The sequence below is a fragment of the Panthera uncia genome, assembly GCF_023721935.1.
Source record: "Panthera uncia isolate 11264 chromosome A3 unlocalized genomic scaffold, Puncia_PCG_1.0 HiC_scaffold_12, whole genome shotgun sequence".
In the NCBI taxonomy this organism is placed as follows: domain Eukaryota; kingdom Metazoa; phylum Chordata; class Mammalia; order Carnivora; family Felidae; genus Panthera; species Panthera uncia.
In genome coordinates this window covers 14024727-14041218 of record NW_026057579.1, presented here as the reverse complement: position 1 = coordinate 14041218, position 16492 = coordinate 14024727, and the positions used below count along the sequence as shown (strand labels likewise).

The following is a 16492-nucleotide window of genomic DNA, read 5'->3' as shown; positions in this document are numbered from 1 at the left end:
ATACTATGTTCTTGATTGCAACTGATTGTGTTAAAATTCCCTGGGGACCCTTTTGGTTTAAAGCAAGGGCAGGGGAAATCCCTGTCATAGTTATAGAGTGATCTCAGTGGTTTTTTCTGGTAACCCTGATAGTTTTGTATGTAGTAAGGCTCTTGTATGTACCTTCTCTTCAGCCCACTAGCCCTGAGCATTCCTCTTTTTCTCGTAGGGGTTCCTCACATTGTTTGACTTCTTTTTGACACTTTCTTGTCTTCCTGCAGCTCCGTAAATAGGTTTTTGTGTAAAAGTGGGGTTGTAAGGTCAGAGGTGAATCACTGCTTTATTGTTGCCTTTTTGCTCTTTCCTTTCTTTGCTGCTGTTCCAGACATGGCTCATTTTTGACTCGTGAGATTGTTACTTCAGGGGTAAATTATGACCGCTCCTCTCAAAAGAATTCTATCCATGCCTAAAAGGAACCCTTCAAACCATGTCATCTGCCCCTTTCCTCTCTTGGGGTTCTTCACTAATGTGCTCTTTTTGCTGTTTCATCTGGTTCCCTAGATGTCATGTCCTTTGGGAAAATCTTCCATCTTTCTGTATAACTTGAAAAAAATTTTTTTTTATGTTTATTCATTTTTTTTTTCTTTGAGAGAGAGCGTGAGTGGGGGAGGGGGAGAGGGAGGGAGGGAGGGAGGGAGGGAGAGAGAGGGAGAGAGAAAGACATAGAATCCAAAGCAGGATCCAGGCTATGAGCTGCCAGCACAGAGCCCGACATGGGGCTCGAACTCACAGACCATGAGATCATGACCTGAGCTGAAGTCGGACGCTTAACTGACTGAGCCACCCAGGCGCCCCTGTATAACTTTTACAGTGCAGTGTCACAACCACTCTGGGCTTAATAAGTGAATCCTGAACTGAAGATCTTTGTGAAGAGGCCATACTTAACTAGAAAAGAATTCATAGCAAAAACGTTGAGACCTGGAAATTGAGGTTAGAGGACCAGAAGACATGCAAGAGAAGGGATACTCCTCCTGCCTAGGTTGCTACCTGTTGAGTTCTTTTCCGGCAAGATGACCTCACCCAGCCCCACACAGATGGGAGAACCCCAGGCGTGGTCCGCCACTGTTGAAGGCAGTTGCTGCCACATGGGAGGTGGGCTCTGGGAGTACAACAGAGAAAGGAAAAAAGACACATGCACACATACACACATACACACATCCTCCCCAAACAGTTTAAGGCTGAATTTGAAGAAGTGTTACAGCAAGGGTACCTTCATTTTTAACTATGAAGGTTAGTGGGCCAAGAGATAAGCCAGTCAGTCTGTTCCATAACACCTCTAGGTAAATTGTTATGACATGGCCATTCTTCTTTTCAAATGCTTCAGGGAGTGATTCTCAGGGCAGTGGCCTGGGATGACCAGAAGAACCTCCATTATCCCTTCCAGAATTTGCCTTGAAGTCATCAAGGAGGAGATGCCTTGTTGAAACACTGGGGCTCAGCAAGGAAAGGGAGGTAGACCTTGTAGTCTTAAATGAACAAACTCAAAATGGCTTTGGAAAAGGAGATTGGTAGCATACATTTGAAGGAGGTTACTGTAACTGTCCAGTAAAACATTTATGATCCATAAAGGAACCAGAGTCTTATCCAGCCAGCAGAGTAAAGCCTGAGAATCTTTTTGTTGGATGAGATGTTTAACATTTCGAATAGGTGAAATGAAGTTCTGTTGATTTCCTTGTCAGTATCAAGTTTTTAATAGTCTTTTTCTCTTTTCTGAAGTGGCTTATATAAGACAAGGATTACTTTTTGGTTTGCTATACCGTTTCTGTAAAACTGCCTAGCCTTTTTTTTTAACTTTAATTGATTTATTTGGCTATTTCTTTAGCTCATCTTTATTTGTTCATAGCATTCTCTTTATGATTTTTTTCAAAAAATTATTAATCTTATTTGTGCCATTTTCTTTTATTCTAAATGGAATTTAGTTAGACATTTGTCTGTTTTATTTTATTTTTTTCAAAGAACCAGCTTTTGGTTTTGTTAATCATTTCTACTTTTGTTTTTTGTTTTTTGTCTTTTTAAAAGATTTTATTTTTAAGTAATCTCTACACCCAGTGTGGGGCTCAAACTCACAACATCGAAATCAAGACTCACATGCTCCACCAACTGAGCCAGCCAGGTGCCCCCTAGTTTTTCTTTATATTTACTTTCTTATTATTTTCTTCTTTCTTAAGTTTATTTGGTATTTTCTACCATATTAAGTTGAATGTTTTCACTATGTCATTTTTTGTAATAAATGCATTTAAGATCATAAATTTCCTGCTACATACTGCTTCAGCTATATCCTGCAGATGGTGATAAATAGTAATTTTCATTATGTTCAAAGTATTTTGTACTTTCTTGATGAATTTTTAAAAAATTATTTTTGAGAGAGAGAGAGAGGCAGAGAGAGACAGCACGTGTGAGGGAGGGGCAGAGAGAGAGAGGGAGACCTAGAATCCAAAGCAGGCTCCAGGCTCCAGGCTCCGAGTTGTCAGCACAAAGCCAGATGAGGGGCTTGAACTCACAAACTGTGAGATCATGACCTGAGCCAAAGTCGGATGCTTAACTGACTGAGCCACCCAGGAGCTCCTTGATGATTTATTTTTGACAGAAGAGACACCAATGGTGGGGCGCTCACAAACCTCGAGATCATGACCTGACCCAAAGTCAGACACTTAACCGACTGAGGCATCCAGGCACCCGTAAATATTTTGTACTTTCTGATATGAGTTTCTTTTTCCCCTTGCTGTGGTTTCCTTTTTTATTAGACGTGCATCATTAAGTTTCCATATATTTCAATTTAGTATTGATTTCTTATTTAATTTCAGAAAATATAGTCTGTATACTTTCAGTTTCACTTTTTTTACACAAACAACTAGTAATTTTTGTTCTCAATAATAGTTAAATGTAATGACATATTTCATCACTTTCTTTTCTCACCATTGATCATTTATTGTATCCCTTTCTTTCTGGCTGAATTCCCTTTTATTTTTGTAAGAGAAGGTCCTTTAGTGGTTCTATAAGATAGGGGCAGAAGGTGTAAACTTTCTTAGTCTTTGTACATCTGTAAGTGTTTGATTTTGCACTTATTTTTGAGTGGTAAGTTTAGCTGGTTGTAAAATTTGGGGCATGACAATTATTTTCATGCAGTGCTTTATTCTGTTGTCTTCTACATCTTTTGTTGCTAATGAAATATCTGCTATTCTCTCATTGTCATGCTTTTTTAGGTTTTAGGATTATCTTTTTAAATTTTTACTTAATTTTTTATTTATTTTTTTTATTTTAGAGAGAGAGAGAGCATGCAAGCAGGGGAGAGGGACAGAGGGAGAGAGAGAGAATCTTAAGCAGGCTCCACGCTCAGTGTGGAGCCTGATGTGAGGGTCCATCTCATGACCCTGGGATCATGACCCGAGCTGAAATCAAGAGTCCAATGCTCAATTGACTGAGCCACCCAGGCGCCCCTGGAGTTATCTTTATGTTTTGAAATTTTGTACAGTATACCTAGGTGTTGGTTTATCTTTATTTATAATATTCGGTACAAAAGTATACTTTTGATCATAGAATTTAGGTCTTTTTTCAGTTCTGGAAAATTCTCAACTATTATCTTTTCGAATATTGTGTCCTGACATTTTCTGCATCTATCTGTTTACTCTGCCATGTCTATCAAATGTATATCTGAACCTTATGTCTCATTCTTTCTTCTCTTTATTACTCTTTTATTTTTTAATCTGAATTCCATGTAGATTTCTCACTGTTGTCTTCCAGTTAGTTCATCAGTTCTCTCTTTGTGTACATTCTAGTTTTTTGTCAGCTATTGAGGGTTTTTTAAATTTGTTTTAATGTCTCTTTCAATTCCAAAATTTCCAGTTGCTTTTTATTTACATCTCCCTTTCCTTGTTGCGCTTCTACCTGTTTTGTTTTGCAATTTCTTGCTCCTTTTAAATTAAAGAAAATTTGTAGGCCAATTTGAGGTGGTTTGAGGTTGTTTGGGTCTCAAATTCTGTACTAACATGAATGACTAAGGACTGACAGAAAGTCCACATTAACATTTTATGCATTAAGTTACATAGTTTATTTAGGTATGATTATTCATTATTATTCTCTTTAAAATCTGGTCTTTAATAGAGTAAAAGCTTTTAGGACTTTACAAGAAGCCCTCAAGTGCAACTATGAACATTGGCAAATCTGGGAAAACTACATTCTCACTAGCACTGATGTTGGGGAATTTTCAGAAGCCATTAAAGCTTATCACCGGCTCTTGGACTTACGAGACAAATACAAAGATGTTCAGGTAAGACATTCATATTTTGACTTTTCAACTTGTGATTGATGTTAATGCTTGATTATATGATTATGATGTTGACTAAATATGTATTTGGTTTTGGTTCTGGTTTCTGGCACAGAGCTCCAAAAACCTTTGGAATTTCCTAAGTGATGACAGCCATAAAGGTGTCTTTTGTTGAGTTAATGAGGTGACTTTTGGAAAGCACCTTAAGGATGGGGTTGGTTGCCAGGGAGTCAGTCATGTGATTAGAGGGTTGGGACTTTTAGTCCCATAACCTCCATTCCCCCTTTCTCCATGACCTCCTAGGAGGGATGAGGGTTTGGAGATTGAACTCAATCACCAATGGCCAGTGATTTAATCAATTTGTCTTTGTGATTAAGTTCCTGTAAAAACCCAGAAGTATATGGTTGGAAGAGCTTCTGGCTTGGTGAACACATGGAGGTACAGGGAGAATGGTACACCCTGAGAGAGCATGGAAGCACCATGCCTTTTCCCACATATTTTGCCCTACGCTCCTCTTCCATCTGGCTGTTTCTGAGTTACATCTTTTCAAAATAAACCAGTAATCTAGTAAGTAAAATATTTCTTGGGGTTCTTTGAACTGCTCTAACAAACTAGCCCAACCCAAGGAGGGCGTTGTTGAAACCACTTACAAAGCACAGGTGATGACCGAGACTTGGAACTGGCATTGGAGGTGGGGAGCAGGAGGGGTCAGCGCTTGTATAGGACTCAGACCTCAATCTGTGGGATCTGCTGTTCTCTCCAGGTAGATCGTGTCAGAATTGAGTTTGTAGTGTGGGGAACTCCCCGGCTTACACGCATGTGTGCACATGTGTGTACATGCACGCACGTACGCACACACGTCAGGATTGGTGACCAGAATCATCTGAATGATATAAACTGTTTCCTTGGCTATACACAGGAAAATTGTGTTGAACACATGTAATGTATAAAAACGAGTGTTTTTTCTCTAGTTGAATATTCTTCATTACGTATTCTGGCATTCCAGTGTCAAATATGTTTGTGCAGTCACAGACTGAATGTTACCGTGACTCAGTTAAGGAAATCTGTTATGTGGTTTATGTATATACAGTGGGCTTGCAGAAATGAAATAGAATGATGTTTGTGTGATTTACTGCTTTGGTTATCTCAGTGTAATAGCTGGAGCAAGTCCCATTCTCATTTGTTCCCTCATTGGACAAGCATTTACTGCCCACTTTCAGATGTTTTGAACAATATAGAAATGAAGCCTAACATTTTCTTTGCAGTGTTTAGTGAAATTGTCCTCTTGGTGAGATGCAGTCAGAATGGTTGACTCTAACACTGTACAAAAAACACTAGATCCTTTCAGAAAATATGGGAAACTTGAAGCCACTGAGTTTGTCACCCAGCAGGATGACATATACAAGATCTTGTGGTTTAATTGTAGGTCAAGACTGTATAAAGAAAGGGCTGTGCAGGAGCCTGTGGGTTACAAAGTCAGGGGGCTTGAAAATACAACACTTTGCATGAATCGGTACATGCTATTTAAAATGTTGAAGCTGGAATTATGAAAAAACAAGAAGTAACTTCTAATGTGTGATAATACCTCTCTATTTTTATGACCTATTGTCTGTACTCCAGCTGTTCTGAAATTTACCTTATACGGGCCCTGTCTTATAGCCCCAGCCCTTGATGTATGCATGGTCTCGCAAGCTCAGCCAAGTTCCTTTAAGGCTCAGGTTTTAGGCCGTTCACTTGAAAGGTCTTTTGGCTTTGAGTAGAAGCATACCTACTTCCAGGGTGTATGTCAACCCCTTTGAATTAGTTTTCTTCTTCTTACACTTTTTTTTGTCCTTGCTAAATATTGTACACTGACCTTCCATTATAGAAAGAAGGGACTTGAATTTTATGGATCAACTGAAATGTGAATGGAGGCATGGCAGAATGTTCCATCCTGGAGAGGAATGGAGCCCTAGCAAATCTGTTTGCATGGTTTCCTGGCAGCCTAATATGTGTCCTGTTGACAGAGCTGACATCCTCTGTTGAGGCAGCTCTTTTTCTTCTACACTTAGCCTGTTGATAAAGGGCACCGATGAGGCTGTGAACAGATCTTGATATGTCACCAAACCACTGGGATGGGGCAGAGATTCCAAAGTACTTATCTCTGGTTTACTTCAACTGTAATTTTTTCAAAGATCTTTCTTCACTAGAAAGCATTGTGTAAGCTGTTCCTAAAATCTCAGGGAGAAGGTAAATAATTTACATTGGTATTTCATTCCAATTTATACTTGAAATAAATTCTGTGTGTTTTTTCTTTCACATTTAAAAAATGTGCATCAAACATTCAAATCCAACACTCCTCATTTAGACACCACCGCTGGCTCAATTCCAGCATTCTTTAGAATTACAAACTGTCAGAGCAGGAAGGGCCTGTAGAGCAGTCCCGTGGGCTCGGCGGGATAAACCACCATGGGTTGGAAAGGAGCATGAAGCCCCGCTCCTGCCTGGACTAGAAGGGTTGCTTCTCCGGTTGTCAACCTGCTCTCCTGTCCTGCTGCTGTTGCTGCTGGAGATGTCACGTCTCCCTGAATTGCCTTAGAATTGGCTCCTTGGCCAGTCCGATGCCATTAATCTTCCATCACGTGCCTCCAACTTCTAACTGATCTGCTTTTCTTTTGGATGCAAGTGGGATTTCCCTTCCAAATCCATATTTTAACTCATGGCAATCCTTCATATCTGCTAAGGATTGTAGTAATTGACTTACCAGACTGGCTTTTTGGATTTTCCCGAGAAAATCCTGATCACTCTTCTATGCTCGGCACCCTTGGAGTTGGTTTTATGTAAGGAGCCCAACTGGCTAGGTCTAGGCCTGTCTCCTTCTGTGAGAGATGGACTTGGGTGGGTTATGGTACGTAAGCATCGAAGTGAGGGGTACTTTTCTCTTTTATCTCTCACTTATTTTCCTGTGCTTCCCAAGGCACATAAAGCAGGTCAAAGTGGGACATGGTAGAGGAATAATAACCTTTATTGGGGGCTTATTGTCAGACACCCTTCGAAGCACTTGACATGGATTAGCTCAGTTCTCAGCACAGCTTTATGGGGTAGTTTTGTGTGTTGGACTCTGCAACATACGTATGTGTCTTCCCCCTTGTTTTAAGGGAGCTAATGATAATCAAAATAACTGTTCAAAAATTGTTCTCAAAAGCTGTTACTTCCACCTCATAAAGAGTTATCGAGTCATCAGGATATTGCTGATTTTCGTTGACTTAGGTGTATCAGTATGCCAGATTGTCTAGCTCTCCCCTCTCTGGCAGGCCTGTATTCCGAAAGAAAGGCAAGACAAAAATGAAACAGTTGCTTTACTGAAGATGATGATGTAAAGTAGGTTCAGCCTTGATCATTCCAGTCTCCTGCAATTAAATTAGCCGGAAACGTGCTGGAGAATCTTACTTACGTTTTTCTTCTGTCCCTACGGTTCCTCTACGACTCCTAGCCTAGGAGTGTCCTTCTCTCTTCTCTCTTGGGAGGGAAAAAATTCTTGCACATGTCTAGAGTAATACTGCTGTATTTGAGTATGGGTAACAGTGTGGGGAGAGAGGTGACACTTAGAATAATATACTGGTAGTCACAGTAGCAAATACCAAGGAGAAAACTGGCAAAAATAATCTGAGTTTAGTTAGTCGATTTTGAAGATAAAACTTTCAGTTGTTGATTTGGCTTGTTGTATACTGAATCCAGTTCATTGGAATTGTAAGAACACACGCTCATAAATCTTTCGGGAACCTCCTGTAAGAAAGAATAAAGAGACTCACATAATAGTTTTTTATTCTGGGGAATTCTGGGCAATTCTCAGTCAATACCATTCATTTTGAAGTAAAAATGTATTCTTAAGTTTTTACTGAAGAATTAAAGAAGAAACAAAGCTTAATGTATAACAAAGGATTACTTTTTTCCCCCTTCGATTTAACAAGCCTCAATTCTGAATGCGTAGAGATACATTTTGAGCATTTTTCAGAAAAGGAAAAAAAGTCTTAAAAAAAAAAACAAAACCTGAAACTTTTCCTGACACAAATTGAGATGCTTTAAAAAAAATTTTTTTTTAAATTTTTATTTATTTTGGAGAGACAGATCAAGACAGAGTGTGAGCAGGGGAGGGGCAGAGAGAGAGGGAAACACAGAATCTGCAGCAGGTTCCAGGCTCTGAGCTGTCAGCACAGAGCCTGACGCAGGGCTCGAACTCACGAACCATGAGATCATGACCTGAGCCAAAGTCAGCCACTTAACTGATGGAGCCACCCGGGCACCCGTGAGATGCTTTGATTGAACTTTTATCTTAGATTTTTCAAACATATTTTGGTGATCGTGCAGCTTTTCACTCCTTCCAGCAAATCTAATTATTAGGAATTTGTACCCATGGAAAAATCATGTTCTGATTTTCATTTAAAATATTCTAATCCTGAATTTAAGTGAAAATCTTTTGGCTTTCTGGAGAAAATTATTAGCATTTGGTTTAAATTTATGGCCAGCTAAACAACAAGGCAAGGATATGGAGAAAAAGGACCCCTCGTGCACTGTTGGTGGGAATGCAAACTGGTGCAGCCACTGTGGAAAACAGTATGGAGGTTCTTCAAAAAAGTTTAAAAAAAGAGGGGCGCCTGGGTGGCTCAGTCGGTTAAGCGTCTGACTTCAGTTCAGGGCACGATCTCGTGGTTCGTGGGTTTGAGCCCCGCGCCGGGCTGTGTGCTGACAGCTCAGAGCTTGGAGCCTGTGTCAGATTCTGTGTCTCCCCCTTTCTTTGACCCTCCCCTGCTCGCACTCTGTCTCTCTCTCAAAAATAAATAAACATTAAAAAAAAGTTTAAAAAAGAACTAGCCTACGATCCAGTTATCACACTACCAGGTATTTACCCTAGCAATACGAAAATGCTGATTTGAATGGATACATGTAGCAATGTTTATTGCAACGTTATTTACAACAGCTAAATTATGGAAGCAACCCAAGTGCCCATCAATAGATGAATGGGTAAAGAAGATGTGGTGTATATATATAGAATGGAATACTACTCAGCCATAAAAAGAATGAAATCTTGCCATTTGCAGCAACATGGATGGAGCTAGAATGTATTATGCTAAGTGAAACAAGCCAGTCACAGAAAGACAAATACCGTATGATTTCACTCATTGTTCACAAAACAACTGAACAAAGGGAAAAAAGAGAGACAAATAAAAAACCACTCTTACCTATAGAGAACGAACCAATGGTTAGGAGAGGTGAGGTGGGTGGGAGGATGGGTGAAATAGAGGAAGGGGATTAAGAACACACTTATCCGTGATGAGCACTGTAACATATGAGGCTGTTGAATCGTATTGTACACCTGAAACTGTGTAACACTGTATGTTAATCACACTGGAATTAAAGTAAGTTTAAAATAATTTGAGGCCAGCTGATATTTTATCTCTTTTCCTCTAATTCTTCCTTTGTTCCTCAAATTCAGAATATGAAACACAACTCCTATTGTACAGTAGTATTTCATCTGTATATGAATATTTCAATGAGTTTGAAATTAGTTTCTATAAAAGTTCAGTGTTTTTAGAAACAATTAATGGCAGCTTTGGGCTTCCTGAGACTTCCCTCCTGTAGCCCCACTGCCACACACAGGAGCACCAAGAACCGTGCATATTGTGAGAAATATTGCTCATAAACAAAGCGCTTTGAGTTTTTATTCTTATTTTTTTTAATGTTTATTTAATTTAGAGAGAGAGAGCATGTGCTTGTGCACACTTGGGCGGGGGAGGGGCAGAGAGATTGAGGGAGAGAGAGACTCCCAAGCAGGCTCTACTCTCTCAGCGCAAAGTCTGATGCAGGGTTCGATTCCCGTGACCATGAGATCATGATGTGAGCCGAAATCAAGAGTCAGATGCTTAACAAACTGAGCCACCCAGCCACCCCTAAAGAAAGCACTTTGAATAACATTTTTGAAGATGTCAGATCTTAAGGCTGTTAGCTTAATTTTTACATTTGGATTTGGAGACATATTCTTGAGAACATAACATCTAGATATAAGGAGCAACTTGCTCAGGTCAGATTATCATCTGTAGCACTTTATAATGGAGAAATAGCCACAGTGAGATAATGTGTCAGGACCTGTTAATAGCTTTCCTTAGAAGTGCCTTGGAGTGCTGCTGGCAATGTTCATTGTCTGGCAGGTGTGGGTAGAATCACTCTGTAGTGATGTAATCATCATGGAAGGAAAGTTTTGCTGGCTAGTGATGGGCTCAGTCATATTTAGCTTCATAGAATATTTCTGACTGTCATCATGCTTTATTACAACCAGTCAGCGTGGACCAAGACAATTGATAGATTGTCTGGAATATTTTTATCTTGGCAAAAAAATTTTACTTATTTTGACTCTGCAAGTTTGGTAACAGGTGTCTTTCAAAAAAACTCTGATATTCTTATGTTTGACTCTACTTGACCTTATTCTATTTTAGTTTGCTTTAAAACTTTTTTAATTTATTTTTTTCTATTTCTTTGTAAATGTGACTTGTCATTTAAATTGTTTCTGTTGCATATGTGTGTTCATGTGTAAATGTATACTCCTTTTAATACAGACACAGGGTAAGTTAGCTGCAAATTATTCTGTATTTTTCACTATTTGTAATAAATGAAGGAGTTGTATCTGTATCTTTTCTCCTTTTTCTCTCTGTGCCCTAATTTTGACTAATGCATAAACTAGTAAAACTTAGGAATGCGTTTCTATCGGAGTACATATTTATATTCATGTATTTTGAATATATATTTTTAGTTACCATAAAGCAAAATTTCATATTCCTGCATAATTAGTCTCTGTTCAGTTTTCCAGGTATTTATTATTGTAAATAATGCCATCAGTACCCTTGTAGATAAAGCCTTGTGTATAGCCATACTTCTTTCCTCAGGGTAAATTCTAATGTTGATTTATTAGTTTTTTCTTTTTTCTTTTTTCTCCTCCTCTTTCTCCTTCTCTTCCTCCTCCTCCTCCTTTTTTGATGACTGGGCCAATCATTTTGGGAAAAGAATTTAAGTATTGCAGTATTACTCCCCACTTGCTATTTGTAAATGGAAGAGGAAGGGATTAACATATATTAAGTGCTTGCTATGTTTCTGGCACTTAACATGGGTTATCTGTTATAGGGCACTCAATATTTGAGGTGGATACTAAATATTTCCCATTTTACAGTGGATGAATATGAAACACAGGGAAGTTACATAACTTGACCAGTCATGTAGCTAGTAGGATCCAAAGACAGGAATCACATTTAGGTATGCCTGTTTTTCTCCTTTGTGTCATATCTTGAAGTCTATGGGATGTCTTATGTTAAAAACACATTTCCACATTATATTAGTGAGTATGTGAACTATACAGAACAAAGTTTTTTTAAATTGGGGTATAATTTACATATATTAAAATTACAGATCTTGGGTGTTAGTTGCTGTATTTGGATCGTTTATATGTTCTTACATAACCACCACCCAAAACAGGTGTGGAACATTTTCGTCACCACAGATGTCCTTTTATGTCCCTTTCTAGTCAATTGTACCACCACCCTTTCTCCCCAAGCCAGGCAACTGCTTTCTGATTTCTGCAGCATGGTTCAATTTTGCTTTTTCTTAAATGTCAGATACAGAGAATCATGTACTGTGTGTTCTTGTATACTGATGTTCTTTGTGTGGATTTCCGTGTGGTGTTTTCTTTGGGAAGGGGGGAGGTGATGTTGATGTGCAGTGGGGCAGCTGGCCAGCCAAACAAATCCTGCAGCGAGTGGTGGCTAGGTATTACCTGAGAGAAAAGAGGGGAGGGAATGGATATATTTTATACAAATTATATCTGTAAAGTAGGTTTTATCTCCCCTTGCTTGCTGAGGTATCTGAGGCTCTGTAAGGTAAGCTAATAAGGCTGGTGTTTCATAACTAGCAAGTGGTAGGAAAGCCAAGACTTGAAGCTTAAAGTCTGGCCTATTTAACCTGAAGCCTGTGCATGCCTTTTCCACACTCTTAAGACTTTTTTTTTTTTTTTTTCCCTGAGGAAGGGGGAAAAAAAATCACCAAATATTAAACTGCCTACCTCACTGTGATAACTGAGGCTTGGGGAAGCCAAGGGTCAGGGTTATCAGGCCAGGAAACAGAGCAAGTTCTTTAAAGAGCTCCCAAGTGGAGCAGGGAGGTAGCCAAGCTGGGAGGTGGAAAATGGCTTCATTCCTGGCCTGGAGCCCTCCTGGACTGAAGGCATTCCCATTCCTTCCTGCTTTGAAGACCTCCAGCACTCAAAAGCCCAACACCTTGTACTCTCAGCCAAGGTTTTGGTGAGACCTGGCCAAGGACTCCAAGGCTAGTGTTGGAGAAAGGGATAGTTAGGCTTTTCTCTTTGTGGGGATTCTTCAGCATGTACATTGGAATCGCTGTTCTTCCATGTGAGGAAGCGGGAACTTTCTTCAGGGACTGGAGATGGCTCCCCAATTCATTCTCTGCTTGCTGCATCCCCTAGGCATGTTCCGGGATGGAGGTGAGAAAGAGGCCTAGGATAGAGAATGAGATGAAGATTCCATATCACCTAAGTGGATGAGAGATGTGGGCGAGGGCTTAAGAGGTCATTGCGGGGCATCTGTGGTGTGGCATTGGTTTGGGTAGGATGTGAGGAGCTACAGGGCTGTTTATATTGATGAAAATGAAATCCCTCTAAGCTTGCAGGCTTAAACAATATACATAGATTATTTTATGATACACCAAATGAATTCCAAATGGACTAACTGTATGCACAGTATTTTTTCATCTCATAAGAAAATCAGGAATAGAAGTGGATACTTCCCAAATTTTCTGAACTTTAAAGCAATAAAAGAAAACTTGAATTTTTATGACTACAGTTTAAAAGTATGTGACAGAATATTTGTAACAAATAGGAAAGATAAAAAGCTAATAATACCCTTATTATATGAAGAGTTAACATCTGCCACAGGAATGAAATGTGACAGAACAGAGAATTCAGAAACAGACTCAAGTAAGTATGAGAATTTAGTCCATGATAAAGATGACATTTTTAAAATCTGTGGGATAAAAATAGAATTTTCAATATGTATTGGAACGGTTGGCCAAGCGTTTGGGACCCAAACCAAAGCTCTGCTTCACTGCTTAAACCAAAATAAATTCAAATGGATAAAATATTTAGATTGAAATGCCTCGAGAAACAGGATTACGTTGTAGATGAGAGCATAGATTCTGGCGTTAGACCGTCTGGGCCTGCAGCCTGCCTCCGCCAATCACTGGCCGTGTGACCTTGGGGGAGTTAATCACTTTCTGTTCCACTGTCATGAGAGGGGGATTGTTGTGAGGATTAAGTAAGTTAATATACGTAAAGGGTTTGAGACGGTGCTTGGCGCACGCAGGTGTTATTAAGTGTAGCTGCCGTCATCATCAGCATCATCATCAAAGAAGTCAAAACCATAAAGGCACTAAAAGAAGGTATGGTAAATATTTTATAGGCATAGGGTTGGAGACACTATTTTTGATCATGACACAAACACCATTCTCCAGTAAGGAAAAGTTCGAGAGATTTGGTACTTGAAGCTTCTACACCTGGGGAAAGAACGCCATCTGAGTGGGGTGCTAGAGGTCACTGTCCCTAGAAGGGGCGGCCATTCGTGTAGTGCCTCCTGAACTGAAACTGGAAGATGACTAGTAGAAACTGGGTGGGTGTGCTGGGGAGACACTGTCTCAATGATCTCAGAGTCATCTGGGTCTTTCTACTTAAGACTGCTGGATTTGTAGCCTGCGGCCACTGTAACAAATCACCTCAAACTTGGCGTCTTCAAACAAGAGAAATGTATCCTCGCCATTCAGTTCTGGAGGCTAGAAGTGTGAAATCAGGATGTTGGCGAGGCCGTGCTCCACATGAGGCCGTGGGGGACAGTCCTTCTGTGCTTCCTCTGGCTGCTGGGGGCTCCTGGCGCCTCCTGGGATTGTGGTGGCATCGCTCCCGTCTCTCCGTCTTCACTTACCTCTGCACCACCTTTTCTGTGTGTCCTCTCCTCTTCTTAAAAGAACTCTGGTCAGGGGCGCCTGGGTGGCGCAGTCGGTTAAGCGTCCGACTTCAGCTCAGGTCACGATCTCGCGGTCTGTGAGTTGGAGCCCCGCGTCGGGCTCTGGGCTGATGGCTCAGAGCCTGGAGCCTGCTTCCGATTCTGTGTCTCCCTCTCTCTCTGCCCCTCCCCCGTTCATGCTCTGTCTTTCTCTGTCTCAAAAATAAATAAACGTTAAAAAAAAATTTTTTTTTTAAATAAAAAAAAAAAAAAGAACTCTGGTCATTGGATTTAGGGCACACCTACTCTGGTATAACCTCTTCTTTTTTTTTTTTTAAACCCGAATCCTGATAAAACCTCATCATAACTGATTATGTCTGCAAAGACCCTGTTTCCAAATCAGGTCCCATTGTGAAGTTCTGTTTAGACATGAATTCAGGGAGGACGCAAATTTACCACAGCTGACCTGCCCCGACTGTTAACATTCCTTTTCAGAGAGAAAGCAGTGCCTTTGAGTTTGGGAAAGATAGGGGAGTGCACCCAACACACACCTCGTTGGTTAGCCGTAGTGATAGCAGAAGTGCCGTGCACAGACACACAGCAAGGGAAGGCCAGAGAGCCCACACTGATCATATGAAGGCCTTGCCTTTAGCAAACGATGCCAGCTGCCTGAACATCTGGAAGTGGCAAAAGAGATCGTAAGGATAGGGAGGGAACTCCCTATAGGAAACTAATAAAGCTTTTCAAATAGCTCTTCGTCATATGCAATATTGACAGAAAAGACTGGAATCCCATGCCATGGTGGGCAAAAATAGGATTTCTCTTATTTTTAAGTTGTCCAAGTCTAGTATAGTTAATACACAGTGTTATGTTAGTTTCAGGCGTACAATATAGTGACTCAGCACTTCCATACATGACCCAGTGCTCATCATACCAAGTGCCCTCCTTGAACCCCATTGCCTATTTCATGCATCCCCCCACCCATGTCCCCTGTGGTAGTTTGTTCTCTCTAGTTAAGAGTCTTGGTTTCTCTCTCTCTCTCTCTCTCTCTCTCTCTCTCTCTCACAAACTAGGATTTCTAAGAAGGATCCATTGTTAAGCTTCAGGAGATCGTGATATGACCTGCAGCACTGTGAAAAAGACGTGTGTGTGGGTATGCGCATATTTTGGAAAGAGGCTTCCAAAGTCTCATTAGATCCACATGGGTATCCAGAATCCCAAGAAAGTAAACACAGACTAAACGTATCTAGTGAAGAGGTAGACTGTTAGGATTCGTTTTCAGATAAAAAGTCTTGTTGGCCCTGTCTTCTCCTCACCTCTGTAAGTTGTGTTACATTACAAATGGGAAAATACTACTGAATGCATGTATCTGTTGCTCTAATTTTTGCACGTTCACAATGTTGTCCAACACATTCACATTCCAAGCACACTCACTTTCTCCCCACTCCCCACACCGTTTCTCTTTGGCTCCTTAGCTAGGGAGAAGCATCTTCCCACATGGCCTCCACTTCCCCGCTGCCAGCCTCTTTGGAGCCCATGCAGGTTAGGCTTTATCTCCCCCAGGCTACTGAGCCCTGCTGTTGTCAGGTCCGTGCGTCCTAACACTTCCTGGGGACACTTGTCAGGCCTCAGGTTCTTCAGCCTGTCAGCAGTGTTTACTGCCACAGATCTCACTCCCTCGTCGAAACACGTCCTTCGCTTGGCTTCCAGAATTTTACAGTTCTTACCTTACCAGCTGTGGCTTCTCCATCTCATCTCCACACTTCCCTTCTCTGTGACAGCCGCTCCAGGCTCATTCCTCACCCTCTTCTCTTCCCCACTTATGCTACTACCCCTGGCGTCTCACCATCACCTTGGTTTTCCTTCTTCCCTTTCTAAGGCGATATATATAATGAAAACAAGGTAAAAAGTTTTCTCCCACATGACCCTTTAATTCTTTCTCATGGAAGCTCTTCGTTTTATTTCATTATGGTTACACTTTTCAAATGTCTTCATTTTTTTTTTCCTGTTGGCTCATACTCCCCTGGTGATGCCGGCTTTGCACGGGTAATGTGTGCTGGTGGGAGGGGTTCACGCAAGCCCAGGACCTAAGGGGTGCCCTTTCTTGTGAGTCTGGGTCCTAGGGGGAGTCTCACCCCTTGGGTACACCTCACCACCG

General features: G+C 40.7%; 1 protein-coding gene across 1 annotated transcript in view; it reads left to right on the top strand.

The window, feature by feature from the left end:
* TTC27 (tetratricopeptide repeat domain 27) overlaps positions 1-16492 on the top strand; it is a 186230-nt gene that overhangs the window by 151845 nt on the left and 17893 nt on the right. Inside the window, exon 16 of the mRNA XM_049652326.1 lies at positions 4141-4306. Coding sequence (XP_049508283.1) covers positions 4141-4306 — 166 coding nt within the window. The remainder of the gene's footprint in view (positions 1-4140; positions 4307-16492) is intronic.